General features: G+C 36.4%; 1 protein-coding gene across 8 annotated transcripts in view; it reads right to left on the bottom strand.

Annotated features, from left to right (window-relative positions):
- GRIA2 (glutamate ionotropic receptor AMPA type subunit 2) overlaps positions 1–27,488 on the bottom strand; it is a 92,651-nt gene that overhangs the window by 20,892 nt on the left and 44,271 nt on the right. For all 8 annotated transcript variants that reach the window (XR_012628733.1, XR_012628732.1, XM_074866605.1 and 5 more), the window contains exons 4-11: positions 25,546–25,742; positions 21,343–21,396; positions 18,818–18,979; positions 5,221–5,388; positions 4,832–4,936; positions 4,004–4,114; positions 2,684–2,890; positions 1,805–2,175 (exon numbers count right to left, since the gene is read on the bottom strand). Coding sequence is in view for 6 of the 8 variants with exons in the window: in XM_074866605.1 (XP_074722706.1) it covers positions 1,805–2,175; positions 2,684–2,890; positions 4,004–4,114; positions 4,832–4,936; positions 5,221–5,388; positions 18,818–18,979; positions 21,343–21,396; positions 25,546–25,742 (1,375 nt within the window). In the remaining 2 variants the exon portion in view is untranslated. The remainder of the gene's footprint in view (positions 1–1,804; positions 2,176–2,683; positions 2,891–4,003; positions 4,115–4,831; positions 4,937–5,220; positions 5,389–18,817; positions 18,980–21,342; positions 21,397–25,545; positions 25,743–27,488) is intronic.

A 27,488-nucleotide genomic window follows, 5' to 3' on the forward strand; every position in this document is an offset into this window, starting at 1 on the left:
GACGGCAACATGGGGATTGCTATTGCAGACCAGCTTCCACCTGGTCCAGTCTTACTCAGTACCACCTTCTATTTCAGCCAGGAAGCCCTAGTTACTTGTCTCACAGTGGTTATCATTTTAATGGGAGAAATCATAGTAGCAATAGTATAAAATTTAACTTTACAAAGATATTTTGCTGATGCCTGAAGATATTCCTTTTTTTTATCTACTCTGATTCATTTGCAGGGAGTTCAAATTCTATTTTTATAATAAACAAACTATTCACTTTACTCAAAAATGTTTGTAATGAAATAAAGTGCTGTTAAAACACTTCACTGAAACTAGATCTTGAATCTCCAAAATGATTTGAATTTCATATACCTTTTATGATGACCATTTACTATCATTATTCTTACATCACCTTTCAAAAGTTATCAAACCATGCACAACAACTGTCATGCTTTAATAGCCAGTAAAATAATAATAATTAAAATCATTATTCTACTACGGCCTTGATTCAATAAAAATAATTTTGTAGCTAATAGGGGACTTTGCAGACAACTAAACCTGTGAAGTGTGTAATCGATACAAAACCCCCACAGGACTGACATTAACACAGCTTCTCATGAGCTGAAACAATTTGCTCTCTCTTCACTGTCTTGTTTCTTGTATACAATTCTTATTGTGTTATATGTCAAATCCATTGCATCTTTCATCATAAAGGCTGGCATACCTCACTGTGATATGCCAGCCTTTAGACAGAATTGCTAAAGTTCTTACACAAAAATGCTCTGCTATTTCTGCAATAGAATAGCTTCAAAACCTGATGTTGTCTTTTGGGATGCACGGCTTTTATCTAAGAAATGCTCCTGTGGTGCCATTTATTTTTCACACTAACCACTAGACTCACTAGAAATTGACCTGTTCCCTGTCTTACTTTAGGATTTTTAGAAGAAAGTTAAATTGCTTAGTATAATTAGGTAGGTCTTCTGATTTGATTTCCTTAAACCCAGTTGCCCTGTTTCCCTTGTTACTATAGTTCCTTCAAGCAGCAAGTAGTTATTTACCTACCTACTTACCACTTTGCTGAATCAAGGCTAGAACCACTTGTGCACAAGGGAAATAGAATATTTAATGACCTGCAAAGGAATTAACTTAAGTACTTTACAGTTGTCCCTAATAAAGTAGGTGAAAATCCATGAGGAATTAAGCATTTGTAAACTGGACCTTCAAATTCATTTTAGTGATTTCCTTTGTGACTTTTCTAAAACTAGGCCATGGAAAAACAGCAGTGCTTTGCAACTACTCGCATGATATTAGAGCCACCACATGACTTTTATTTCAGTTCAAGGCTCTCCTGCAGAAAAACAGTGGGTTAGTAACTGTGTTATGATATGTAGTGAGTTTCAGAGGGAAAGTGCTGCCTGTGTAGTTCATGACTAGTATGTTACCCTTTTTTCCCATTACAGTTGTTGTGAACCATATGCACTGTCAACTGTAAAATGGGAATATGCAGCAAAAACACGGTACCCCTCCAAGAAGGCATGGAATGACTTGAACCTTATGCATTTTACAGTCTCTGCATGGTGTATATAACTTCACTTGGCAAATGTATGATCGACGTTAAGACAGTATCGATCAAATACGTTGTGACCCTATGTCAGAGACAACTGCTTTTATTTCAAGGACTTCTGTGATTTTAGGGAGGGAAAAAACAGAGCAAGTTATTTCTTTCTGAAAGTGAAAATATATGCACCATGAACCTCCTCCGGTTGAGATGGCTGAGACCAAAAATGCACAAAGTTGAAATGGGTGAGTAACCAACCTTGGCGAAATATCGCATCCTTGCTGCATAAAGGCACCCAGGGAAAACCAGAGACTATTAAATATCCCAAATTCATTAGTTGATTCATTAGTTTGCGTTTCTCTTCCATCTTCAAATTCCTCAGTGTGCCATTCGTATGGGCTAAATCTGCTGACCAGGAATAAAACTACACTGACCCCAATGTAGGCAAAAACAATGCACATCCAGATTTCATATGCTAACGGATCAAGAAATGAAAACACTCCTGGCTTGGACTTCTGAGGCTTCTTGATCATTATTGATATCCCCAGGCTCATAAAGGGCTTTGAGAAGTCAATCACCTCTTCTCTCACCAATGTTATAGTTAATGGAGCGATTGCAATATCGGCTTTCTGTAAAGGAAGAAAAAGAGCAAATAACAGCTAATACAATGATCAGAGTAAAGAATGACTTAGTTTCTATTGCATTTCACAAATGGAAAATAGGACAGCAGAGACACCAGCAACATTTGTTTCACCAAGAACATCCTATGGAGAATTCAGAAGTTTTTAGTTGAAACTCTTCTTACTGAAATATATATAACCATATGGTTGGCATATTCCAAGTTTTCATTTTTACACATGCCATTTTAAAATTATATAACATTTAAAAGTGTTAGTAAAGTACATTGCCTTTTACCTGGTCAGAAGGATGAAATATGCACTCACTTCCCCCCAGCTTCCTTTGCATTACAAATCCAATTCCATATTTTACATTCAAAATTTTTCATGCCAATACAAGTTACTAATTCACTATCACAGGAATTAGATAATATTCCTCTATTCTACAGAGAAAACTTAACGAAATCCCACTCCTTCCATCAGTCACCTTTAATGGCTTTATTATAAAAGATTTTCTTACCCCATAAACAAGTTCTCCAACCATCCCATTCCAGATTTTCGTGTCTGCATCCCTCGCCCCATACTTGCCATCCCCAACAATTGTGAGCTTATATTTGAATCCACAGTGTTTAGCAATTTCTGTAGCTAAGTCCACACAATAGCCCTCATATCGATCATTTCCTTCAAGCATTTCGTGATTTTTCTTCATCATGACATATGGGGACTCCTGCACAGAAAGAACTTGCCTTAGCTACTTGGTAAAGAGACAGATGTATCAGTTGTGCACTTCATAGTTTAATATATTTCTTTTTACATATGTAAAAAAGAGAGAAGATAACATCTGGATCATGATATGAATGTTAGCTGTTAATTATTAATGTGACATGTCCTTAATACATTTAAAAGCTGCATTCTTCACAGTCATACACAAATAACAATACTTACAGGCATAGTGATTTCCAGCAGTATGTTAATAATGACCATGAATGTTAACAGGAGTTACGCATTCAGAGAAGAAAGAGTAAGTTCCAAAATCAGTTTCTTTCTCTCACACAGTTTGGATGAAGAAGGCAAAGGTATTGAGTTGCTTTTGTTATCTTAATACAAGAAAATTCTTTCTTATTTCACAACCACATCCCTTCCTGGGAAAACACTCAGGCTCTCTGGGCTATATCTTTATTGAATTAGTATACAAACAATAAGTAAAGTATCTACAACTATGCAATAAACTTCTAGCATCAGCAAACTGGTGACGAGTCGTAAGTCGTATTAAAGTAATGTATCTCCTCCTTGTCAGCTGGTACCGAACTACTGCATCCAGTGAAATTCCTATGCTAACCTGGGACTTGTTCAAACTGATAAAGAAGCCGCATAACATACAGAAAAAAGCTGTTCTCTCACAGTACATAATATTATTTTCTAGACAACTAGAATACCATTTTTAATGTTTCATTTCACATTTCACCAATCCATAGCAGCTACAATTCTGAAGCATAAGAACCAGTCTCTTCGCTGTTTGGCAAATCAGTTCTCTAAAACTAACACTGTGGTTCTGCCTCTCAGACAAAGTTCCTCTCCTCTGAAAGCACGTATTTCATTTCCATTTTCAGGACTAAAACTTTCTAGAATGTTCAACCAATGACTGTTTGTCTTCTATGGAACAAAACCGCATACTGAATCACATACATTTCCTTAATTTCCAAATTTTATTTATGTATCAAAATGAGTAACAGATCACAACCTCAAATAATAAAAAGACAGTATATTTAAACTAACATAATGACGAGAAACAAATTACTGTAGGACAGACTGTCTTCTGACAAAATACGAGGTTAATTACCAAAATAGTGGTGACAATAATAGTCTTATTCTCTAGTCCTGAAGATTCATTTCCGAGAGGGCCATCAAGAGGATTCACAACCATTTTGTCCACTTCACTCCAATATCCAATCTAAAGAGAGTTTATAGGATGCACAGACACCAGTGAATATGAACTTTCATAGAAAAGGTAAAACATGTTATTACTATGCCCTTGATTTATGCTCACAGAGAACTATTCTAGCTATGGATTTACCAGTATAAATATTGCTATTTATGTAGTTAAAGACTAAAACAAATAGTAAAAAGATTGAACTAATGATATTTGCTCACATTAATTTGTCTAATACAGGTATACCATTTTCATTCACATATTAACAGGTTTTAGCATCAACATCACACACTGTAGGACTGAAAGGGGTATGAAATACTCCAGATTAGGAAGACATGAGAAACTGGCTTTTCCTGAAATGTTTGGAATTAGAGCGGAAAGATAATTACATTTAAAAGAGACATCACTGAAAAGCTGTATTCTGCATTTGTCATTCAGAAGCATATTTACCCAAATACTGGCTCACATTTAGCAATTCAGATCAGAAAGCAATAAATTTAATCCACAAAATTGAAAGGAAAATAGTCTTATGTAGTACTTACCAGAAATAACTCTTATTTGTTAGAAAGAAATAATACATATTTTTACTTTGTTCTGCAAGACCATTATAGAATACACCTATGAACAAATATTATTACGACTCATCCTTTAATTAATCTATAGTGTTTCATTACCTACCTTAACCCGTTGCTTAGCATGGTAAAACCTTTAAAGACACTGTAAGACAATTCAAATTACCTTCCGAGGACCAGTACTTTTGAGTTCCATGATGTTTATTGTAAAATTGATTCTCTTTCCATTCTGGTCAAACTTTATATTCCCTGTTAGACCTTCCACCTGAACCTACATAGACGAAGATGAAAGTGGTAGAAGAATTAAGTTTGTTTCTTTTTAGAAAAGCATTTTGTATTTCCATACATGATTATTGATATTTCAAAAAACATTCAGTTTAGACTGTTTTCCATAGGCAACATATTATCTTAGTATGAGACACGTTCCTGAGGAGTTCACTTCCACATTATTCCCAGCAAGATCCAGGCAGGTCAGGAGACTGGAAGGTTCTTTTCAAGCATTTATAGAGAATTTCACACATGCACTCATCCCAGCGTTCACTCCAGGGAAGCTACCTGTTTCAATGCCCTTTCTATTTCTACACCATGACCCCAGGGTACAGCTGGATTTGCAAGACAATCTCCAGCATTTCCTCTTCTGGAGATCTCGATCCTCTGTTTGCGCAAATTACGGAAAGCTTCTGTCATCACTTGAACAGCATCATAGGTCAGAGCAGATGTATACTGAAAAGAAGTGAAAATATCTAATTAAAAAACAGCTTCAGTTTCACTACACCTTCCAATCCACTTGCTAATCCATTAAGCACAGAAACATACTAAAATTAAAAAGGACAGTAAGATATACTTGAAAGCAGACCAGTTTTTCTTTAGTCTGGAGGTCACTACCCTCTGATGGACATCTATGCAAATTATTGAAGTGTTCTCTGTCAGAATGGTTAGGGCAGTGCTAATAAATCTAAACTGAAGATTTACAGCTGTTTTCAATGTGAATTACATACCTTTCTCATTACAACTGTATAACAGTTCTGTGTGCAGATATGGCTGGAAGTCCATGGAGGTGAAAGGGGGAAAAAGAAATAATTTCTACTACTTAACATCAGTTAGACTCTAAAAATAAGAAACCGTTTCTCTGATTACACTCTTCATGGAGATGCATTTATATACAGATCTCTAGACTACATCTCCTCCCACATATATACACACAAAACCAAACAACATCTATTTGTATATATGTGTACTTAACTTTAACTCTGTTAAATACAAAAACTCAGGGGTAGCTAGTTTCAAGTATGTAATACCTTGTCAACACCATGCAAAAACAGGTTTTGGACTAAGATGCCTGGAAGAAGTGGTGTCCCTGAAAGAGCAATATAGGCAAGAAAGAGCCTTATGTTCCTAATCTGACACAATATAAGGAGCTTTACAAGTTTTGAGACATCAGAGAGGAATCCTGTGATCACATGTATCAGAACCTGGGGCTAAACAGTCAAAAGCAGTTAGCATCAGTGACTGGAAAATTTTACATCTGAACTAACTAACTGAACAGAAACCACATGTGCACATACACTGAGGACTTTGTTGGATGGGCTTTATGAGTCCAGAACATGGCAATTATGCCAAATATAAGGGACACTTTTGGAAATATGGGCCAGAATATAACTACTTACAGCCTTATGAATGATTGCAATGATCCCTATGAAGGCTATTAGATGCTGAAAATATATAAACTGTAAAGCAAAAAGAAATGATATATTGGCTCTTTGCTTCAATGGCTCAGACTTTAATGAGAATTTTAATTAGCTAGCTCAAGTCATGCAGAAGGCTCTTGTAATTGTAACCAAGGCAGGCTTCTGAATTGAGGTCATTATTGTATGCAACTGTTAGACCTTGGAGAGGAAGAAAAGCAAAGGAAGGTGGAACTATTTTTTTTTAGATATATAAGCTTACTGAGTGATTAATCTGAATCTTCTCAAGAAAGTTCTCTTGGTGACTTGTACAGAAATGTATAAAGGGATCAGAAGAGCAGAGAATGAAGTAAAAGACTGGCTGTAGCCGATACTACTTTCTACCACTGAAGTAGCAGTGATTAAGTGGCGGACATGGATTCGGAGTTGAGGAAAAAGTAACAGAGAGAAAAGATGTTGACTTATTTTTTTGGGACTGACTAGCAATACTTCTTTAAGCATAGCTCTTTGCAGTACAGAAACATATTGTACCACACTAGCATTTTGAGAAACTTTGGATACAGCACTGTCATTAACCACTGAAACATACTTTTGGTAGCAGAGAAAAATAAGAGCTTGAAATGGAGAAGTTAAGAGTGGTATTAATTCAGATATTCTATGTTTCATTTGATCATTGGGATATGTTTAATGTATTACCTCAAGAATATTATCCCTATAGTATATAATTACTGGCCTGAATATTAACAACTCAGTCATATATTTGGTTTGCGTAGGACTTTGCCTATCTATATATATATCTGTAGTGTATGCATGTCATCACATATATAAAATCCACATGCTTTAATTTAGGTTAAATCAGCTTTAATCTAAGGATCTCAAAATATTTTACATGCTTCTTACACCTTCATGATGTTGGAGATGCCATGAAAGCAAGCAGCCCATGCATCATTTCTTACTGTTTTATTCTGCATACACTTTCAGCTCCTAATAACCTTCATGGGGCTCCTTAAAACTATCTATAGCTTAATGAATAGATGTAAAGTTGACAAAATAAAACAAAGTGAAATTATTACCATAAACAAGAAATGACAGATAACCTGCTCATGCAGAGGGGTGTGTGTGTGTGTGTGTGTGTGTGTCTGCATAATAAATAAAACTGTCATAAACTAAAGGATGCATTAGCCCTGTCTTGATTCACTTTGTTTTATGCTGGAGATTCATCTACATTCTGATCTGCACTCTGAAAGTAAGTGGGAGCACTATTTGGATTATTATTCTGTGGAAGAGGGATGGGCTCTTATAGACTATTACTTTCACAGCAGTGTAAATCTCCTAACTTCATTTCAGTTCCTTTCAACTTCACATGATAAAATCAGCAACATTAATACAAAATGGCATAGGTACTATTAAAGCATGGCAAAGAATATGCAAAAAAAAAAAATCTTGCTTCTCATAATTCTAGAACTATGACAACAATAAGGTGATAATATAAACTATAATATACTGCACTGAAGTGCCTAAGGATTTTAAGTTATTTGCTATGAAACATGGATTGCATGCATGTCATATGGAAAGAATAACTCTCTCTAAATAAATGTCCTAACTGCCAAGAAGAGAAAACATAAGGTCTATACACAATCTTATTCAACTTAGATTAAAAATGCACTATAGACCTTAATAAAATGTATAAGCTACAATTACAAAGATGAATTTGAAAACTACAGACAAAACAAAATCATCCCAAGCTAAGCAGAAGATATTAATCATGTGCTGTCCAAGAAAAACTGGCAAGATGTTGATTTTCGTAACTTTAGCTGTTTTCCAGTAATTCAGAAGATACCAGGAATCCTTAACTAAAAGGCCCAGTATCCTGTTTTGTACAATCAGTAACTGAATCTTCTGAATATGAAATTACAGAAGACAACCCCAAAAGCACAGGATTTTTTTATACATATATTTTAAAGCTGTGAGATTTTATAAAAGTATGTAATGTTAGCCTGTTCATCCTGTGTTTAACCCAATGCCTGTCCATGTGCTGAAGACAGAAAGTTGGGAGATATGCTTAAGAGATTTAAAATATAACATTAAAAGAATATACTTCAGCAGTGGAAAAGAAATGAAAATGTGAAGACATAAATGAAAAAAAAAAAAAGAAAAAAAGGAAGTATTCTGAATCACAAGAAGTCAAATTCTTTTTCTCTTGATTTGGGTATCTGTAATGTTTAAATCTATCCTTGACATACTAGTTGGTTTTTTTTACAATCAGAGAAGAGAAATAAACATTTTAAGGTGTGATTTATTTGACCTGTTAGACACCTTCTTTAAAATGAATAAATCGTGCCTTAGATTCCATTAATTTGATCTCTAGTGACTTCTGAGACTACTGGAGGAGTCCAGGGAGATCAGCTTAGATACATATGTCTACATTGTAGACACTAAAAAAAAATTAAAACCACTCAAAGGGACTATGAACTAGCCATTCAGCCCTAATCTAACAGAACACTGAGGAAGACAAACAAAATGATAGTATATTTTGGGCAGAGACTGTACCAGTAGAGTCAAAGAACACAGTGCTAATGTACAAGACACTAGGGACACCTCAGCTAGAATGGCATATCCAGCTGAAGCAGTGATCAAGAAGGCTAAAATCAATCTTAAACAGGCACCAAAGAAAGTTCCTCATCATATATGGGGGGCTGCTATTGGAATATCAGAAGGACATTGTATCACTAACAGAGGTTAAGAGAAAGAAGGTCAAAAATCAGATATAAATATTTTTCCCTGGAGAGAGGTAAGATTCAAAGAGAAGTAATATAGGAAATATTCTTTCTTGCAAGAGCAAGGGAGTGGAATCAATGGGTATAAGCAAATGTTCAGCATTTTTCCTTATATTTAAACAATTTAAATATACTTAAAGACCAACAAATATACACCAAAGGCAGTAAAAACACAAACTGTGTGTCCTTGCATCTTGCAGGTATGTTGTATGTTTGTATGTTTGGTTTATTGCTCTATGCTAGCAATTTTTTTTCCAATGGTTCACTACACATTTTATCACCTTGTTTGTAGTACTTCACTAAACTATACATAGACTAAATTAGGATGTCAAATGTGACTTGTTTTAATATGTTACTGCTTTATTTTCCTTTGAAAATTATATTAAATAAAACCTCTCATCTGAATTTTGTGCATTTTTCCCACAACAAAGTATTTCTCTACTTGAATGCTAGTATATACCACAAAAGCAGAATTGCCTTTTCATAGTGCTTTGTACAATAATTGTTCTTTTTGGTCAAAACATTCACAAAACTCTATTCAATTGTTTGTAGTTTCAGAAGTGACGCTAGAGATTGGTACACACATATAGAAGCATTCCTACATTTTTATATATTGTATATAAAAAAAGGTATACATGAGAGACAAAGTTACTTGTCAAGAACTAGTAAAGGAACTGGGCAACTACCTCCTGTGACTTTCAATGTAGTCAAACTAATGCAACTTGGCCACCTATTTATTAAGGGTCTTTATTTAATTAATGTATCTGGGAGCTATTTTGAAACTGAGACATCTGAAAGTGGCCTGATAGATGAAAGAGTTAGTGAAAAATTCACTTATAGGAAATGGCTACCTCCTTCAGGATCTCTTGTGATACCTTGCATACTGTCACAACAGAGGATGGGAATACAAATAGTTACTTTCAATAGAAATAAGAAACGTTGTTAAATATTGTACACATAAATGTCATTGTAAATCCAGATGACTTTTAATTGTGCCCATAATCATGCATTGTTCTCATTTGTTCTGTGCAGGCATTAGCATAAATGGGGTCTGTATGAAGCAGCATGTTGGGCTGGTTGCCATTCAAACTGCAAGTGGGCTTTAAGCACAGGAGTATCTTCATGACCTGTGGGCATGTTTCAAAAACTGGGGACAGGAGGTAGAGGTCAGGGAGCCCATAAAAGACTGAATGCTTGCCTCTTCCTCTTTGATCTTTACATGAGCATGGAGCCTTTACAACAGGCTTGCTTCCAGATGAAAATAACTGCATATATATGCAACATATTTGGAAGTATCAATTGATTGTTTGTAGGTTTTTTTATAACAGTCCTGGTCCTGACTAAAAGGGGAAGAGTAATGAATAAAATGTAAAATTACCAGGTCTTTAAAACTTTTTTTTAAATTAATCTCAGTAAAGATGGGGTTAGAGATCAAGGCCCATTTATCTTTACAGACATACTATCTTTATTAAATATTGTTTCTAGAGGTTATAGAGTCACATCAATTTACATTTTGATGATAGTCTTTATTTAAATGCAATTCCAGCATCCTGTGTGCACAGAACAGCTAAACAAATAAGAGGGTTTTTTTGCTCTCAAATACCATAATCTTTTGAGCAGAACATCAGATGCAAAGAACACCTTAGGCAACCTGCCACCTTAGAAACATTTAAGTTTGCAGGTCCAAAACTGCTATCCAGAAAGCCAGCTGATTTTGTGATGTATTTATGTTCTGTAGGTATCTCCTTGTTTGGTTTAGAAAGGCTGCTTTCTGGGCACACCCAGAACAGGTTTGGTTTCTAGCCCAGTGCTTCTCCTCCTTTATTCCCCCAATCCCAGAAACATTGAGCCATGGATGCCTCTCCAGTTCTGAGCTGCCACCACCTTTCTGTGCCCTTCACTTACGTCCCAACAGGCTCTTTCCACTTTCCTGACCCCTTTTTTTGAATGACACATTGTCTTACTACTACTTTCAGCTTTGTGTATCAGTCTCCCTTCTGCTCTTATCGCCACCTATCCATTGAACTCTCCTGTCCCAAATGACATTGATCTTGGTGAGGACAGAGGTACACCTGATCTTGCTGAACACTTGGAGCATGAAGGAATAGTAGTTTTCTTCTGTTTATATCAACCATATTCAGGCTGAAAAAAGTGATAAAGAGTTCCTGAGAAAATAAGCAGGAGGAATCTACTGCACTCTGTTGAAGATCCTTAAACACTTATAATTACTAAGAATAAGTGGATTCAAATTCAAAGAAACAGAGCTGCACAGGGACATCAGGTCTTGGCTCTGTAGTTTTCTGAAGTTTGGCAAACACTTGCTTTAGCACAGTTCCCCCACTTTTACTTGCAGAATCGAAGGATCTGGGTCAATAGGCCCTTTGTATGTCTGAGACAAATCTACAGATATTGCCTCAAACCACTCAGTGCTTTCACTGACTAAAAGTTCCATTCTTTAATTGAGTTTTCTTAAAAAACAACCTAACAACCAAAACAAACCAACTATGCTGGAATGAGTGATTGGTTAAGCAAAAGAGCCTTAAGCTATTAAAAAGAAGCATGAAGTTTAACACTGAAATTTCTTATGTCCACATTTTTCATATATATTTCTGCAAGTAGAGACTTGCAAATGCTAGGATTCAAAAGTCCAGTGAAACCAGGTAGCTAGAATGCCAACTGCTACATGTATATTTTTTATACCAAGGAAAGCAAAACACAAGGTTGGGAAAACATAGGCAGAAAAATCTCAAAAATCTACAGTTTTACAAGGGCACTTGAAAAAAAAATTTACTCCAGTTCAGCTCCTGATTAAATCACGTAATAAATACTGAAATTAACTAATTTTATTAATTCTTATTTATAGATCATTATAATCTACTTGAATTCAGGCATAATCAATCGTATTTTTCCATTAAAACTGTAGCAGGTACAACAGAATATCACTTATAATTTATTAAAATGCCAGGTATTACAAAACCATATTCCAACACACTGCAATCATAAGAGGCATGCCCCAAAATGAAGTTATTGTCTAATTCATAAATTGTACACTTTTGCTTAGTTGTCTGTATCTAGACCAAATGCTTTCTGCATGTCCAGTTTGAAGAAGTATTTTCACTGTTCCTTCTAACCAGTGGGTCATCTAAATTTTAATTATTACTGCAAAGTAAATAAATACTTTTATATTTGTCTGCATGTTCTCTGTACTCCATCCTTGAGGTAAATCAGCACCAGTAGAGTTAAACCAGCAGCCCTTAATTACAAGCTTCATTCTTCCTGACTTACTGTTTAAGATTGGCAGTTTTCTACTTTTGCAATTTTATCATGAAGAGCACACTACACAAACACTTCAAATTCTAGAATCACATTATCTTTGGAAAAAAAAATAGATTTTGTAATACTTTTCTAAAAGACTAGATGACTTGGGTATAAAAAAGAGACTTGAAAATGTGAAACTACTGAAGGCAAAATCAGAAGGCAAAACCAGATCATTTTGTTATCTTTGCCATGCATTGATTGGGAGGGGGGGGGGAAGAGATTATATAGCTTGAAATACAATGGTATGAATTCTGAACATCTGAAACATAATGTAGCAGCATGAAGCTGTCTAAGGCACCAAAAACAGCTGCTATGAGTACTAGAGTTGTTACCAACTTCCAACACAACAGTATTCTCTACAAGTGTGAGCTGCTTTAGGTCTTCAACCAGGCAGACCCAAATTCTCTTCTTCATGCTGTACATAGTTTCTGTATATACCATACACAAGTTGTTTCAGAAATTTCTTGCACACCCAAAGCCTAAGGCTGCTCTTAGAAAAGCTCATCACAGAGTAGGATGGCTCATAGAATATAATAGACTATTTCAGTTGGAAGGGACCTACAATGATCATCTAATCCAACTGCCTGACCAGTTCAGGGCTGACCAAAAGAGTTAAAGCATGTTATTAAGGGCATTGTCCAAATGCCTCTTAAACACTGACAGGCTTGGGGCATCGATCACCTCTCTAGGAAGCCTGTTCCAGTGTTCAACCACCCTCTTGGTAAAGAAATGCTTCCTAATGTCAAGTCTTAAACCTCCCATGGTGAGGCTCTGAACCATTCCCATTCATCCTGTCACTGGATGCCAGGGAGAAGAGCTCAGCACCTCCCTCTCCACTTCCCCTCCTCAGGAAGCTGTAGAGAACAATGATGTCCTCCTCAGCCTCCTCTTCTCCAAACTAGACAAGTCCACAGTCCTTAGCTGCTCCTCCCAAGACATGCCTTCTAGCCCTTTCACCAGCTTTGTTGCCCTCCTCTGGACACATTCAAGAACCTTCGCATCCTTCTTAAATTGTGGGACCTAGAACTGCACACAGTACTCGAGGTGAGGCAGCACCAATGCTGAATACAGCAGGATAATCACCTCTTCTGCCTGGCTGGTTATGCTGTGTTTGATGCACCCCAGGATGCAGTTTGCCCTCTGGGCTGCCAGGGCACGCTGCTGACTCATACTGAGCCTGCTGTCAACCAGCACCCCCAGACCCCTTTCTGCAGGGCTCCACTCCAGACCCTCCTCTCCCAGTTTGTACTTGTATACTTTAAGCTTAGTACTTATGTGGTGGGTTGACCTTGGCTGGATACCAGGTGCCCACCAAAGCTGCTCTATCACTCCCCTCCTCAGCTGTACCGAGGAGAGAAAATATAATGAAAAGCTCATGGGTTGAGATAAGGACAGGGAGGGATCACTCACCAATTACTGTCATGGGCAAAACACACTTGACTTGGGGAAAATTAACTGAATTTAATTTATTACCAATCAAATCAGAGTAGGATAATGAGAAAATGAAATCCCAAACTTTAAAACACCTTTCCCCACCCCTCCCTTCTTCCTGGGCTCAACTTCACTCACAATTTCTCTACCTTCTCACCCCAGAGGCACAGGGAGATGGGGAATAGGTGTTGCAGTCAGTTTATCACCCATTGTTTCTGCTGCTCCTTCCTCCTCAGGGGGAGGACTCCTCACACTCTTCCCCTGCTCCAGCGTGTGGTCCCTCCCATGGGAGACACTCCTCCACAAACTTCTCCAATGTGAGCCCTTCCCACAGGCAGCAGTCCTTCACAAACTGTTCTAGCGTGGGTCCATTCCATGGGCTGCAGTCCTTCAGGGACAGACTGCTCCAGTCTGGGTCCCCCGTGGGGTCACAAGTCCCGCCAGCAAACCTGCTCCAGCATGGGCTCCTCTCTCCACAGGGCCACAGGTCCTGCCAGGAGCTTGCTCCAGTGCGGGCTCTCCACAGGGTCACAGACTCCTTTGGGTGCATCCCTGTGCTCTGGCGTGGGGTTCTCCACAGGCTGCAGGTGGATATCTGCTCTATTGTTAGCCTCCACGGGCTGCAGGGGCACAGCCTGCCTCACCACAGTCTGCACCATGGGCTGCAGGGGAATCTCTGCTCCAGTGCCTGGAGCACCTCCTCCCTCTCCTTCACTGACCTTGGTGTCTGCAGAGTTGTTTCTCTCAGATATTCTCACTCCTCTCTTCCGGCTGCAATTGCTCTCCCACAGTTGGGTTTTTTTTTCCCTTTCTTAAATATCACAGAATATAGAGGTGCTACCACCGTTGCTGATGGGCTCAGCCTTGGCCAACAGCGGGTCCGACTTGAAGCCAGCTGGCATTGGCTCCATCGGACACAGGGGAAGCTTCTAGTAGATTCTCACAGAAGCCACCCCTGTAGCCCCCCTGCTACCAAAACTTTGCCACACAAACCCAATGCAACTTATGTCTCATCACTAGCCTTCAAGAGGTAGTATCCTACCTGTTGGAATTGAGCTTCTTCCTGGAATTAGACCAAAGGCTTCCCCCAAACAGAATCAGGTTAGGAAGTTGAAACAATTGAATGTGAATGGATGTGTTGTCCTTCAGTGTTCTTCCACAACAGCAAGAAGTTTGCCTTAGACATAATAGTCTGACACAACACTAAGGCTCAGAAAGACCAGCATATTTGTAAATACACAATAATGGATCAAAAGGGGATTTCAACTTGTTATTCTTAGGCTTTTGTTTTGCTACTTGACAAAGAAATTTGCCAGGATGCTCAGTGGTATGTTTTAAGACCTACACATTCTTAACTCTTCTAGAATTGCATGCAGTGACTGATAACACCCTCAGCTACAATACATATATTTTAAATTTAACCTAAGGTAAACAGTATAGCAGCTCTATTTCTGAAAGATAAGACCTTTTGTAAAAAGACAGCAAAGCACTAGTTCTAAATTTCCTACTTAATCTTTAAATCTTGTGGTTTTTATCACTACAGGTACAGTGCAGCAACAAATGAAATCAGCGTCTCATCTATATCCTATGACTGCAATATAATTAATGTTTTATAAATTGTGAAGATACATTTTTAAAGCAATTTCATCCAGGTCCTCCTCTGGGCATCTGTGGAACAGGTTTTCAACAATGTTTTTCTTTCCTGAAGAGCACGTTCCTTTGAAATGCACTTTTTCTTAGAAAGAGGTGTTCTCAGTTTTCAGGAGTGTACTTGGATGTTGTGATATGTCTTGCCCCATCAGCTCAGTCATATTCCATTGACTTGCATTTTATAATGTGAACTGAATGCATATTTCCTTTTGTATTACAAAAGGAAGATAATACAACACAGTTGCAATGCTTTTGCCTGCAATGAGATAGCATTTGCAATCCCAAGGATAACATTACCTGCAAGGGACATGTAACCTCCTCTCATTTCTGTATTGATAACGTAGGACTTTTATTAGTCTTCCTATCCGTTTCATACAGAATTTGAAGTGACAGCTTCCTAGATTCCATGGGAACTAGTAGCAAAAACTCATTTATAACCACTGACAATTTGGGCAACTGCCTCAAAACAAAGAGAAAGGCTATTCATAAGAACATGGAAGGGACAAATGGGAAACCAGTGAGTTAACCTGCTCAGTAACAGATGTTTATACACTATTCCAAGAAGCAAAGTATAACAAACACAGCTAGAATATTAATATAAGAAGGAATGGCATGTTCAGGAAGGACAGGTAGGGAATACAATTCCACAAGAACAGATGAAAAATCCTGTACATTAAAGGAATGATCACGTGCACAGATACGGTTTTAAACTGTTTAAATTGGCAGAAGTACAGAAAAGCAATGCAGAAAAAGATCTGTATGTTAGTGTGTATCTCATGATGAGTATAATTTCAACAGTGTCATGATGGTGAGGAAAAAACCAAAAAGACTAACACAAAAGGAAGCCCTGAAAGGAGTACTGTCTCCGAGATACATGAAGCCATTATTTTGATTTCTACAGCATAGCACTCAGATGTGGTGCAGTACCCAGTCTGGCATTTCAAAGAAGATGGGTAACAACTAGAAAGGTTCCAGAGAAAAATGACAAACAGGATCTGAGAGTAGAAAATTCAAAGGAAAAGGGATTATAGTTTAGCAAGGAAGAAACCAAGGACAAATATGGCAGCTATCTTCAAACATAGAAGGACAGCTAAAAAGGAGAATTTCCTCCTATCAATTAGAAATAGATAAAGGAGTAATGGATTAGACAACACAGAGGCTGATTTAGGTTAGATCAAAAACAAAAATAAGGCTGTTTAAGCTCTGAAATAGAATGCTTGGGGAAACTGTGAAATCACTATCCACAGGAACTGCACAGGTATATCCGAATCTGTCTTCCGATGAGCTGGGTGACTATTCAAAGACCTTTCTTGCCTTGTTTCTATGATTTCTATGATTCTGCTCTAGCTCCCTCAAGGATGGGAATGAAATGTGAAATATCTCTATCATTACAGGTAATGGCAGGCAAAAATGACAAGTAACACATGTATAAGAGCACAAGAGCAACACAAAGAAATACAGTAACTGATATAATTGGTCTCTCCAAACATTGGTATATACATCCACATTTCCCCCCCATCAATACCTCTAATTTCATAGATAATTTAACATAAGTCTTAATCTTTTGACTGAGTATCAGTGTGATCCTGTATATTCCTTGAGCAGACAATATATAAAGGAAGACAGATCAGCCTTCTTAATTGAATTTAAAACATGTTTTAAGTTAATGAAATGAATGAAAATAAATGTTTCCATTTATTTTTCCTATCCATAACAAAATAAACCTCAAAAACATAGGATATTTAAATACTACCCTTCAACCCTTTCAATTCCTAGTAGACTTGAAAGGACCTATCATGGAAGAAATAAAGGGAATACCTGTGATAAAGCTATACATTTTAATGCTCTAACAAAACATTGCAACCACTTCATCTTATCTAACACACATACAATTTCCCCCCTACTGTAAGTAATACCAGAGGTACCAGAGTCCTTAGCACTGTGTCCCACTGTTTTATTTTTCCATCAATGAGAAAAACTGCATCTTGGTTTCAGTTAGACTTTTTTTACTTTAGTCATGCATTTCACTGTGATTATTTCTAGACTATGATTCTGCAGCATTAGTAGGTAGGTAGATTTCAGCACTCAAGAATCAGAGATACGAAAGAACTGTATTAATCATGCACAGCCACATCCCTTCCCTTTTTCCTAAATGAGAGCAATACATATTACATATATTATATGTACGTAATATGGATGTATCTAGGGGCATGACAGAGACTCTAGTTTATTTTGTCAAATGAGAAATTCACTTATTCAGTCATAAAGATTTTAAAATACAAAAATAACGACAGAAAAATCATAGCTTTGACTAAGTCACCCCCAAATTTGGCCTCAGATAAAAGGAACATGCAAACTTTTTTTTAAATTTAAATTAAGGCTGTGTGCTTTAAAGGATTGTTGTTCCAGGAATTTAAAAAATGGTTCTTCTATTCCTTGCTGAAACTTCTTATCCATCTCATTATAAATCAAGAATATGCTTCATGTTCAAACTATAGCAGAAAAAAAACCAGTTATGCCTAGAACATTTGCCATTTATCTTTTTGTCTTAATACATTTTAGAGTTATTTAGGTATACTCATTCTTAATAAAATTTCTGATCATATGACTTAAAAGAAAACCTATTTAGCATTAACATTGCATTATTCTTTCTAACATCTTGCAAGTACTAATTGATCCTCATAACAGTCACAGAATGTAAGAAGGTACTATTATCCTAGTTTTATCCAAAGGGAAAACTGAGGTAAGGAAATGTAACTACTGGCACAGTGTCACATCTTGTGTCACTCAGGCCTGAAATCAGACCATGATTCTGTACTTCAGGCATATCATTTAATTTTAGAAGTCTTTGTAGGATTTAGGCATCTGTCTCAAAGCAACTGTCTTACCATTTTTTTGGGGAGATTATATCAGAAAGTGCTAGATCTGTGCTCCCTGGAAGCCCATGTATGACTACATATTTGCCTTTAAAACATTCCACAACATGGAGAAAAACAAAAAAAAGTCAGTAGATACTTAATATATAATCACATCCAAAACAATTACCTAACAAGTTGTCAGGCACAGATTTACAGTGGCACAAGAAAAATTAAAGTTGTCTTGAACATTTCTGACAGTGCAGCATCTTTGCTTAACGAGTCCTATGATAGAGAATGTTAAAAGTACCCCAGAGAATTATAAAATTGTGTTGGCACAGCTGATTTTTAAGGGCTTTCTCTGTCTCTTGTCTTTCTATTCCAATTCCCTCACTTCCTGTACATCTGTCATGGTTAAAACAAATGTAAGACATACCTTAATTGTACTTGTGTGTGCACCAGGATATTCTTTTTCCTCTAGTGTTGACCAGCGTTGTATAAATTTTGACACCAGAGGATCATCATAGTCAACGATCTGAAATCCTGAGACGTTAGCTCCTCCAAACTGAATTTTTGACAAATCTCCATCAGTAAATCCCTGGGCACAGAAAACATTATGCCTGTTATTCCAACAGTTTGGGCAGATGTCTCAACAGTATATACAAATAAAGAGTTACCATATGACTTCTTTTGCAGAAGCATAAACCAACATTTTCCTCAAACAGGATCCAAGTTTAAATCCTGGGCTACAAGGATTATGTCATCAGCTCCAGCAGCCACTGATGCCTCTTGTTGCTAACTAGACATACACCTTTACAGAGCAAGGGCTGAGTGGATCTGTCGTTGCCATGCTTACTTTCCTAACAATCCTGTTAATTCCAATAGGACTGCTTAAACGAGAAAGGCAACACTGACATGAGTAACAGATAGCAAGCAAGTTTTAGCCAGGAATAGTTACAGTCACAGTGGTGTCCTCTTTTTGTTAGGAATACTAAAGCACATGGAAGGACTTATCTCCTCTGCCTCCTCCCTCCGGTAAAAAGAACTACTTCTCATTCTTACAAACTGTACGTATGGTTTCTTTTCCATGTTCTGTATTTTATCTTCCCCAAATAACCATACAAATGAATTTACATGAAATACTGATAAAAAGAAGTAGCAACTTCAGACCGCATTATGAGAAGTTGCTACAATTGCTATACTAGGTGCTCTTTAATTATTGCATAGTAATGATACTCATCAGTGATGTGCTGTTGCATGCTAACACTGTTACTTCTACAGGGATCATAAAACTTTCTTCAATATTATTATGAGCTTGACGTTTGAACAGGAACATTCATTGTATACTTTGACCTCGTCTCCATCTATCAGCATGTTTTATTCTTAAAATAGATTGATTTCTTGACTGACTGATCAGACTGGATGAGAACATTATTACAGTCAAGAAAAGAAGAAGGTAGATTCAGTGAAGAAGATGGGATATGATCAAGTACTAGATAAGTTCTCCTTCTAACAGAGAAATACACAGTTTTAAAATAATTATCATATATATTTTATATGATATTATACAAAAGATCTGCAATGTCTGCATTGAAACTGTATAAATCTCTAGGAAGCAAATATGATATTAACCAGCTTTAAAATACAAGATTTAATAATTTTTTGATCCTATAGGCTTACTGTTACAAACTTAAAACCATGGCTAAAACAGCAACTAGTTAACATAATGAAATACACTAGGTGATTTTTCTAAAATGATTATTTCCCTTAAGACTCAAAATACTATTTATACACTTGCAATGCAAAATACCATATACAGTTAGGGAATACAGTTAGGGAATTTTTCAATTTTTGTAAGACTTTTATGCTTGCTTTGTGAATATCTTGTGAATATCAGTACCTTAACTTCCTTATCCTAAATATTAGTTAATAAACATAAAAATGAAACTCCACTGTTCTGCTTTTAAAGAGTATAAGGCTTCTTCGTGCCTGTCTAGCGACACACGTGATTCTTCCAAATACTGCCCACTCAGAGGGGGAAGTGTTTTGATTAAAGGTTGGGAGGAGACAGAGGTTATGTCTAAAGTGTGATAGACACACTATGGTCTTTTTGTTTCCTCAGGCCCCTTAAAGGACTATGGAATACAGAGTGTATATTAGAGCATTCTGGGGTCTGCTGGAATTTGTATCAAACACTATCACAGTCCAACAATGAATGATGAAAAAAAATTATTTAAAGGCACTCACACCATGCAACTCCCAAAACTCTTTTCTGGAACAGAATTTGCTTTGTCTGTTACAAAAAAACCCATTGGACTAGATTTTCTAGCTCCAGTAAATAAATGTTGCTGACTTTAATGTCAGTAAAATGGCCCTTCACCTTTAGACACAATTTCAAAATTACCTTGACAGAATTTAGTGAGTTTACTGAACTTTCCCCCTTAAGAACACTATTAGCTATACTGTCTGATCACCTGTGTTCAATAAGAGATTAATTCAAACTGATTACAAGCCAATCTGAGGAATGAAGATGTGTAAAGCTGAGACTCACTAGTCTAGCAGAATGAAAGCTAGGAACTGTGATTTTTAGGTACTTTAGAGGTGAGAGAAGAAACATTAGTTTGCTGAATGAATGTATCAGCCTATAATGCAGAAAGTTATTTTTCTGATTTCCATACCCTACTTTTCTAAAGTATGTAGAAAAATGGATGAAGCTCTACTTAAGGTGCTAAGCAACCCTCACTCCTATTGAGGGCACTATCACTGTAGGCATTTAAGCCCTGAAAAGACTCAGCCAATAAAACAAATACCATCTCAACATATGCATTCATTTAGAAAGGATAAAGACATTTAGCTTTTTTTCTATTTTCTAAAATGCATTTAAAACAAAATACTAGATGATGTGCTTCCATAAACAGTAAAATGAGTAATACAGGTATTTTAAACATTAAAAATGCTTACCAGATTTGCAATGATATAATGGTATCCTTTAACATGTTTACCAATTGTGATAACCTGTAAAAAAGAAGAAATATCCCTGTAATGGAGAATGTTCACCTGATATATGGACTGAGACTTAACTACAAAATCCAGTATGATGTAGAAGCTAGTTATGACCTTTATGGTATGCAATACTGAGTTTGGGTTTTTTTAAAATTTTTTTATTTTATCTAATGCACCACTGAACACACTCTCTGCTGGTGGAAATTAGTTCTGTTGAAATCCAAGTCCCAAGATCTGTAAACAGAGGAGCTGAATGCTCATTACTATGCTGTGCATTAAAGGCACAACCTGGACAGGAGAGAGCGGGCATCATGCAGTAGAAGCACTGTGCCTCAGAGATTCCTGCTTAGATTCTGCTCCCTCTGTAGCAGAATTGTAATGTTCCTCAAACTAGAAAAAGTTTAAAAGACCACTGACATTAATGAAAGCATCTACATTATGAGACAGTCTTTTAAAGTTCAAATTGTTGCTTATTGCCCTAAGGCTTCCTCATAATCTCCCTCAAAGCCAGCTGGTGGTTTCTCAGCAGTCTCCACTGGCAGGCATGTAGCATGGATTCTTCTCCTAGGTAAGCCTATTTAAGACTATGTCTGCATGGGGAAGTTTGCATTTTGAAGCAAAACACTTCTCCAGGGAAAGTATGTGGGAGATAAAAGGACTGTAGAGGTTTCCTCCATCTTTTGAACAATGAGAACAACTTAAATCAAGAGAAGATGATTCATTTATTTCCTTATTTAGCATAACTGAAATATTCAGAATAGGTATCCTCTAACTTATATCAGGCTAATAGCAAATGACATTCCACATGCTTGCTTTAATGAAGTTACAGAAATATAACTGAAGGCAGTGTCTAACAGTTTTATATTACTAGAGTTTGAGACTGAAGATCACATTACATAGGCCATAGAAGTTATTAAATTATTCCTCTTTTGAGCTCAATATATACATGATATATAAACTTAATTATTTTAAAACAGTTACTTGGTTCAGACTACTTAAAACTCATTACTTATTAAAAGGTTTAAGAACTGTATTCAGATGTATTTCTTATGCAGCTGCTGCTTCCAAAGAAATTTCAGTTAGACCAAACAGATCAGCTCTTCTGCATAAAAATGCTTCTTCATCACTGGTATCTGAGAAAATGACCAGCAGCTGCAAGTCTTTGAATCAATGGTTAGTAACTCCGCTCTAAGTGACACTGGGTACTATTTCATTAATCTATCTCTCTAAAACACTGCCCTGTGCCACTCATCCATACATACACTAAGGATGATGCCAGTTAAAACTCTGAGAAGATCAGTGATGGCTACAAAAGCCATGATGAAGGAAGCGTGGACACAAAAGGTATTCACCAGTGTCCCTAGTTTACACTAGCATCTCAAGCAGGGATGGACAAGAAATGGCAGTAATTGCATGGCTGCCCAAAGGGTGTTATCAGGGGGAAATGAGATTCTGCAAAGGAAGCTGGCTGAGAAGAGACAGAGGCTATATAACAAAGAGCATGGTAACACTGACCTGCCAAATCAGAGAAGAGCAATATAAACTAGTCTGAGGAGAGCTAGAGAACTGAAATATTTTTCAACTTCAATTTACATAAATTGTTGAAATCTGGAAGAGAAACTATAACATAAGACAAAAAACAAGAATGATGAAGCAACTTTGCAAACACATCACATGTCTATACAAGGATCCAAGGTCTACAGAGAATAATTGGGTGAACCTGAGGTTGCCACCACAGCTTAAAATGTTAGTGGGATAAAACAAGGCACTACAATAGAAGGTTTGCTCAAGAATAGAAAGCAAGGAAGAAAGTAAAGAAGTTGCTGCTCTATATATCAAGAATGCAAATAATACCTCTATTCAAGAAAAATCTTATCAACAGAAAGCTTGTTGCATGTCTCAGTAAAACTTCACAGGAAAAGAAAAGGAGTACTGATACAAAGGGTCTACTTTAGGCACCCTCATGAAAAGAAGGAAGTGAGGGGGGTTTTGGGCCAGGAATTAAAATAATTTTTTTTAAAGAATAGATCTGGTAGCAAAGAAAGACTTGAAGTATATATTCTGCTTTTAAAAAAGAAAATCAAAGGATACTCAAGGATACTCAAAGGATACTCGCGGACCAAGAAACCCATTGTTCAAGCACAGACCTTCATTTTAAGAGATGGAGAAAATTAATAGAGAAAGTTATTTTAGATTTTATTTTAGGCTACTTGAGAAATTGAAAGTGGGTTTACTTTTTTATGTAAGCAAGGGAAGTTACGGAAACAGAGTGTAAGGATAATGGACTTAAAAAACAGACCAAACTCCAGAAACTGCTAGGGTATATTACAAAGAGAATTTCAAGGCTAAACTCATATGAGACAGCTAACAGCAGTTTAAGAGATGATATTCTAGGGCATAGCAGTAAACTACTTTGAGTAGAACAACTAATTGAATTATATTAACTGACCTGTGTGGTTGATCCATTTGTCTAGAATTCAGGGCCTTACAAATCAAAACAGCAGAAACAAAAGTTTATCCATCCGTATGCTTAAGGAGTAGCACAAGTCTGTGAGGATAATCTGAGAAAATCTAAGACTCAAAACAAGTCAGAAAGTGTAATTAGGGCAAGAAAAATATCTCAGAGCTGCAATGAAAATAAGAAGCAGCCAAAGAAAAAAATAGATCTACTACTACACAAAGACAGTAAAAATGAGTGGTAACTAAAGGGTAAAGAGGGTTCTTGTCTTTAAAAAAGTGGTGAAAGGAGAAACTGTCAGCCAAACTTTCATATCAGGGAAGCAATTATAATGAATATTACATACTTAATTTTAAAAGAATCTATTGGATGATTATAGATGATAAACAGTCAATATAGTCTTGTCAAGTTCAAAATGTCAAAGGAATTTCTTTCCTTTCTCTGACATGATAGCAAATCTAATAGATAATGAGGAAACAGTAAAGGTGACATATCATGAGTCTAATAAGGCTTTTGTCCTTTATGATACCATTACAAGCTCTTAAGGGAACACGGACAAGACAAAAGTCACTGTAAGGTAAGTGAACAACCGTTTGAAAAGCCACACGGAACCAGCTGAAGGGGACCTATAAGTACTATTTCTCTCAAGTATTACTTTACTCAGTATATTTCTTGATGTGGGTAACAAGTCAGAAAATATGATTTTAAAAAACTGTAGAAGACAGGGAGGTTATAAATGCTGTGGAGAACAGGATGCCTGAGCCTTTCCAAAATGTAACAACCTTCATAACAAAGACCAAAACAACAAACCCTTCAAAAAACCTCCAAACTAATGCCCTTACACTCTGGTGATATATCCCTACAGACGCTGCGCAGTCTCACATGGTCAAGCTCAAGCCAGCAGGGAGCTAGCCTTACAATTTTCCATCACGCTCTGCATGCACAAACAGAAGAAGTAAAATATAGAGACAGTAAAACCTTCCTAGACACTAGGATTGAAGAGGTGGATTTGAATCAGAGGACTGTGATTCTGTTGTTAAAAAGAAAATATTTTTTAAAAAAATCATTTTGGCAAATAATATATGTGTGGGTGGTGAGAAGACATAATTTTCTGTTCTGTTTAAAGCTCAGGATGCCTTCACTATGGAAAACAGCATCCATTTTTGGTTAACACTTTAAGAGAGAGACACAAGGACAGTACGAATGACAAAGAGCTTAGAAACATGAACTATGAAGGGAGTTAAGTGAAAAAGAAAAGCTGTTTACATCTTCCCAAGATGCAAAACATTCTTGGAAAAAGCATTAGAAGTAGAAAATACTTTCTAGGTGTAAGGAGAACTAATCTCCAGTCATAATATAACTATTTATAAGGCACCATATATAATAGTGTATCAACTACATATAATATAGTATACTATTTAGGTTGTGAAATAGCCTGAATGATTTTTTTTTTTTTTAAATAATCAGTATATAAAACCATCCAGGATCATCCAGATAGAATTATCTTGCTTTTGAGCAAAGGAAGGGATTAAAGGATTTGTATGTTCACTTTCTGCCTGCTATATATGTGGTCCTCAATACAAACCTGTCACTTCCAAATGATGCATAATAACCACAAAAATAGGATCAAGAGAAATTAACTCATTACGTTTACTTATAGAATATAGCTAACTGCTGCCACTGAAGAATGGAGAATAGCAAACCTGATCAACAATGTCGTTGACTTTATCGCGCTCACAGTCCAAAATCACTCGCCTTTCCTTTTTTACCTCTAGATCTTGAAACAGTGAACGGTAAGTTTCATCTTTTCTGTCATTGTTAATATTTCCTACATTGATAGCAGTCACTTGCCATTTCTTTTCAGCAGCAGAATCCAGCACAGCTTGCAGTGTTGATAAGCCTAGTGAAGCAGAGGAGAAAACAGAAAATACGACTGATAAAGCTTCAGGAACAACAAGCTTCTAGAACGTGATTTATGTGATTACTTATTTAAGATTTCCCTGTAACTTGTTTGACCTGTCACACAATGTTAGGACTTAGAAATGAAGATATATGTGGGCCCAATCAGTTCTTATTGCATGAAATTTCTATTTACATCGCTACAAGGAATCAAGAGTAGAGCCTTGTAAAGACAACCTTCAGGTTTTGCTTCAACCTTCTTCAGAATTGGATTTTGCCAGTGTCAGTAATTTACTGCTGGAATTCCACATACCTGGAAAGAGGTCTTCCAGGAGAAAAGTGATCCAATTACAGCAAGAGTATCAGCTGTTTATTACGAAATGCTATTGAACTGCTTTTGTTTTCAGCGCTTGAGCTGTATTTAAACCCAGACCTCACTGAAGTCTATGGCAAAATTCCCATGTTCTGCAGCGGTGCTAATGGAGTTATTTCTGTCACCTACAGTCATATCCCTGAGTACAAAAGATGTGCAGAGATATTTTTCCATATAGAAAAGAAGGCTCAATGCTAACACCTACAAGCAGTCTACAGAAGTTTGCTTCCATTTTACCCTTTTGGTACGTGCCTGACAGGAAACTGTAATGTCTGTATTGATGCAACTGCCTACAACATATAGTAAAATCAGTGAAGATTTTACTTGATTGGTTTCCTTTTCAAGGATTAAATAACAGAGTATAGAAACCTGAAAATTACTGCTGGAAATGGATTTTTGCTATACAACAAATACCATTTTAACAATTTCCAGCAGTACTAGGAATTAGACTTATGTTAAAATTCCTTCCAGAGAATTCTACATAATTCTAGAGAGCAATTTTAGGGATAGGAGATAGACTTAGAAAAAAAGAAAATTAGACTTTCTCACAAGCCAATTGATATTTTTGCACACTTGTCTCCCCTGAAACCCAGAACACCTGGAGTCATTTATTTGAGACAAATTTCTAACTTGTTATGTAAAAGAAGCTTCAGGTGTAACTCTCATGAAAAACAGTAGTGGTTATGCCCAGAAACGTAGAAAGAAAGCACTAAGAATTAATTTGTTTCATAGTTTGTAAATACATCATTAAATTAAGATTGGTCAGTGTTTAGCAATTCAGCTTTATCAGTGAAAATGGTAGTGACATACAGCACTATACAAGACTGGTCATCAGCAAAGATGAAAAATGGCAGGCTTCCAAAAGCATAAATTCAGTGATTATCTCAAATAGTTCTGGTTTTCTATATTATCTTTCAAGATGACTGATATGAAGTTTTGTGTGTCATGCAATTAATATTTATTTTAAAGTAATAGATAACTACAGTCCAATATAAACTACTTATATTAAAGATAAATGTTGAGAACTCGTGATAAAAGGAAAAGATAATTAATGCAAGCAAACTAAAAGATGTAGGGAATATCTTAAAGCATTAAAAAGCACTAAAGTCTATACCTCAAAATAATGTTTTAAATGATAATTTAAAGTAGTTAAAAAAAACCACCAAAAAACCCCTCACACCAATGGAAAAAGATATAATCTGAATCATTGTTTCAGATCTCATTTAGTAGATTTCAGGTCCTCCAGTCTGTCTATATGTTTCCTCTGAGTTAAACAGAATTGCAGTTAGGCATAAATTAATAAGGGCTATTAATGTCAATACTATCCATTACAAAGGTTTTCTATATTTTACTCCTCTGATCTTCTATTTTTCC

Source organism: Strix uralensis, chromosome 4 (assembly GCF_047716275.1).
Source record: "Strix uralensis isolate ZFMK-TIS-50842 chromosome 4, bStrUra1, whole genome shotgun sequence".
Taxonomy (NCBI): domain Eukaryota; kingdom Metazoa; phylum Chordata; class Aves; order Strigiformes; family Strigidae; genus Strix; species Strix uralensis.